This window comes from Marmota flaviventris, chromosome 13, assembly GCF_047511675.1.
Source record: "Marmota flaviventris isolate mMarFla1 chromosome 13, mMarFla1.hap1, whole genome shotgun sequence".
In the NCBI taxonomy this organism is placed as follows: Eukaryota; Metazoa; Chordata; class Mammalia; order Rodentia; family Sciuridae; genus Marmota; species Marmota flaviventris.
The window spans coordinates 68,544,761-68,549,230 of record NC_092510.1 but is presented as its reverse complement, the minus strand read 5'-3'; the positions used below and the strand labels follow the sequence as shown (position 1 = coordinate 68,549,230).

Below are 4,470 nucleotides of genomic sequence, written 5' to 3'. Positions count from 1 at the left end.
GCTTTCTTGGCATGCATTTTGAATATAGATTTGATTTTCTTATACCAGAAGCAGGGCTTAGTCCCTCTTGACAAAGTCCAGTTCTCTGCCTCCTTCCAATTCCTTAATAGGATCAATCCAGATATCTGCCCTATACAACGGCCTTCTCATGATGGCCTCTCTGTAGGACATACACAGACAAACTATGGACTCATGCCACTGATTCCCACACCCTGCAGGCTCTGTGCAGATATGCCCTAGTGATCACTTCTCAGTCACAGCTTGACTCTACAGAACTTGTGTCTGTTTGCTCTATACCGCCAATTGGAACTTCCTATAGGAAGCACCTTGGGAATGTTCTGGACCCCAGTAAAGGCTTTGGCTCACAGGTCCCTCCCTCTTTCTCTTGCTGACGACCCATTGTTGAACATGCGTGTCTGGGAGGCTGTTCTTTTCCTGTTGACTCTGTGAGACTTGCTGCCTTCTTCCCTCTGGAATCTATAAGTAAAGACTTGATTGGGACCCGTGTGGGGAAGGAGTGGGTAACCACTGGAGGTGTGGGCTGGCTGCAAAATAAAAGCTATGAAAGTAATATTAAGAAATAAACACAGAAGACCAGGAACATGTTAATAGTGAGGGCCTGATGGGTGGAACAGACCTGCTGGGTCTAACCTAACAAAGAGAAAAACCAGCCCTTGCTTTATTTATACTGGTACAGACCAAAGGGGATCTGCAGGGAGCTTCTTCAGGAAAACCAGAATGAGAGTGGCGAAAAACAGGATGTTTGGTGCTTGGCAGGATACACCCATCTCCAGATGTCTGTGTTTGAACCTGGGGCTGTGAGCTAAGGCAGAGTGCCTCCATGATCTGAGCTTTCTTGAACTGGGGAATTTCATGCACAAATTCCCAGAAAAGCAGCTTCCTTGCCTTGATGGCTCAAACAAACATGGTTCATGCGTGTCTCCCAACAGTAACACACTGCTGCTGTGATTTCATGTGTTTTGTTGTGCTGCCTCCTCTGTGTGACACCTGACTGACACACCCAAATCTAACTTCTTTCCAGGTGGGGTGTCTGCTACAAAGTAGCTTCCCACCAATACCCAGGTTGCCCTTTAGGATACTCTGATCTCTACTGAAATTTGCAGTCATTCAAGTAGGACATGGAAATGCTTTCCCTGATGTCCTTCAGTGGCCTAAGTAAGTTCCAACAGAAAGAAAGGATGAAGAAAAATAAGTCTTCCTGGAGTGCTTCAGCATAATTGGATCTTGGGGACACTGTCCCAGAAGAACGAAAAGTTTCCTGACTGTATGATTCTGTTTCCAAACTTTTAATCACTTCAGGGAGCTCAATGGTCCCAATCGTAACACTGATTCCAAATTACCTTGTACACATGCTGGTTGTTTGTTTGGAGATTTTGTCTAAAACATAGAACCAAGATCAAGAGGGGAGATCTAACTTTCACTCTTTCCTTCAAATCAGCAGTATCATCTCAGCCTTTCAAGTTAGTATTGTTATTTCTTGCCCAGGTACTCTTCCCAAGCTACAGGGACCCTTTCTCAGCAGGTTCCTGATGAAGGTAAGTAAGGGTTCTTATCAAAGTAATGTTCAACCTTTTATTGACTTCTGATTTGATTTTCCAAAGGGATTAGGGCTTGAGAAAGGAAGAAATGAAGCAATTTCAATAGTACAACAAAAAATGAGAGCCATGCAGAACCCATCTTGGGCCAGAAAAATCTAGATGGCAAGAAGCCTATGAACCTTTGCTGTCAGAGTTCATGAACTCAGTTGACTTCAGAGGCTCCCCTAGAAGGAACTCCCCCATGGTTTCAGAGCCTCTCCTGATGGCTTTCCACAAACTCAGGCAATTCCAGAAAGAGGCTGAACTACCATGGTAATTATGAGAAAAAACTCAGAAAGTTGTTGGTTAACTTCAGTATGAAGATTTTTCTGAAATTCCAGAGCTCTGCAAATCTGGGGCAGGCTGTTTGGAGATGTAGTAAACTCTTCAATACCAGAAGAGATTAAACTGAAACTGAAAAGCCATACACCCGTGTTGGCAGAAAAGAATCTAGAGAGGGAAAGAGGGTTGGACAAGATCTTGCCTTGGCCATTTGCAAGGAGTATAGTTAACATCAGAGTCTCAGTCTGGGTGATATACTTAGCTGCTGAACCAAAAGACAACAAAAACTATATGTCCATCGATTCCTGTGTGGATACTCACCCAAAGAAAACGAAACTTAACAGAACAAACAAACAAAACAATGTTTTAAGTACTGCTTCATTTGCCTAAGAGAACTAGATTTCTGCGACTATGAACCACTGTGGGTTTCTGGGGTCATCTTTCTATATCTCCACGAAATGCCAGATTTAAACTATAACGATATAACAGAATTTTCAGAACCACAAGTCACTTTGCAAACCTCTCCACTTTCCTTAGTTCTATGTCTAATCTTCTCTTTCCTTTAAGACCTATTTGGATTCTACATCACCAAGAAAGCCTTCTATGACTCCTGTTCCTACCAATACCCAGGTTGCCCTTTAGGATACTCTAATCTCTACTGAATCCTTATGATTTTATTCCCTTTCAGGTTCTGAGCCCATTTAACCCTGGGGCCATGACTTACCTCAGATCCTCATAAAAATTGCCGTATCCACATACTGGCTGATCAAGAAGTATTTTGGTGTATAGATGTTCAGAAACGATGAATAAAGTAATGGGTGGATGGATGGATAGATAGATCGAAAGTACTGTGGTTGGTGTTTGTCCATGAGAAGGAAGATCTTGGGAAAAACAGGAGCATTTTCTATAATAATAATAATAATAATATGGAAAGAAGACATAAACATAAAGTGAGGATTTACAACTAATGTCATTAATATCTGGAACAAAGTGGGAGAGAATGAAGTAAATTTAAAGTCATTTGATTAAAGAGATAAAGTACCATACAGAACACTGAATCTGCTGTGAGGAACCTGGTGGTGTTTCAGAACCACGTTACCCGGCGATGTTTGGAGGACAGATCTTCCCACAGTTCTGTGCCTCTTGGCTGCTTTTATCTGTCTTTGTCAATAATCAAATGCATTAAATTATCAGAATCATCAGTTTAAACTTTGTAAATTTGGTGTCTTATGGCCCCAAAACTATATCTGATTTTGTTGCTTCTCAGTCTTGGAAGATGTAAATACTGTGGGTTTTCAGATGATTTTTTTTGTCACTTAGCCAGACTGGAATTCCAGAACAGGTGCCTTGGCCATTTGCAAGGTGAAGAATATGAGTTTGGACCTCTAGGTATATTCTTCAGTTGATAGAGAAGACACACCATGGAAACCACCAACCAGACAGGGTCTGTGTCAGAGTTTGTTCTCCTGGGACTATCAGCCCACCCAAAGCTGGAGAAAACATTCTTTGTGCTCATCCTGCTGATGTACCTGGTGATTCTGTTGGGCAATGGTGTCCTCATCTTGGTGACCCTCCTTGACGCCCACCTGCACACACCCATGTACTTCTTCCTAGGGAACCTCTCCTTCCTGGACATTTGCTACACGACCTCCTCCGTCCCCCTCATTCTTGACAGCTTCCTCACCCCCAGGAAGACCATCTCCTTCTCAGCATGTGCTGTGCAGATGTTTCTCTCCTTTGCCATGGGGGCCACAGAGTGTGTACTCCTGAGCATGATGGCCTTTGATCGCTATGTGGCCATCTGCAACCCCCTTAGGTACCCTGTGGTCATGAGCAAGGCTGTCTATGTGCCCATGGCTGCAGGCTCCTGGGCAGCAGGGAGTGCTGCCTCTATGGTTCAAACATCCCTTGCAATGAGATTGCCTTTCTGTGGGGACAATGTCATCAATCACTTCACCTGTGAGATCCTGGCTGTCCTGAAGTTGGCCTGTGCTGACATCTCCATCAACGTGATCAGCATGGGGGTGACTAATGTGATCTTTCTGGGGATCCCAGTCCTGTTCATCTCTTTCTCCTATGTCTTCATCCTTGCCACCATCCTGAGGATCCCCTCTGCTGAGGGGAGGAAAAAGGCCTTCTCCACCTGCTCTGCCCACCTCACAGTGGTGATTGTCTTCTATGGGACCATCCTCTTCATGTATGGGAAGCCCAAGTCTAAGGATCCTCTGGGGGCCGACAAGCAGGACCTGGCAGACAAGCTCATCTCATTGTTTTATGGGGTGGTGACCCCCATGCTGAACCCCATCATCTACAGCCTGAGGAACAAGGATGTGAAGGCTGCTGTGAGGAACCTGGTGGTGTTTCAGAAGCACGTTAATCAGTGATGGTTGGAGGACAGATCTTCCCACAGTTCTGTGCCTCTTGGCTGCTTTCATCAGTGAATCTCAGAAGAATATGTTCCCCAGAGAAGACACATGTGAAGAGCAATGACCAGAAAGTCGAACTGCATGTGTAGTGGAGAGCTTTTGCTCCTACTGGACATGAATGACATGATGAAACCTAAAAGCTGATGGGAGTATGCCTTGGAGGA

General features: G+C 44.4%; 1 protein-coding gene across 1 annotated transcript; it reads left to right on the top strand.

Annotated features, from left to right (window-relative positions):
- The first annotated feature begins 3,301 nt into the window (after positions 1-3,301).
- On the top strand, positions 3,302-4,264 carry LOC114084228 (olfactory receptor 13C7). The gene has a single exon (XM_071600453.1). It carries the CDS (start codon positions 3,302-3,304, stop codon positions 4,262-4,264), a length of 963 nt encoding a protein of 320 aa, XP_071456554.1.
- Positions 4,265-4,470: the final 206 nt, after the last annotated feature.

Coding starts and splice junctions, on each gene's coding strand:
- LOC114084228 (XM_071600453.1), top strand. CDS start 3,302: ATGGAAACCACCAACCAGACAGGGTCTGTGTCAGAGTTTGTTCTCCTG.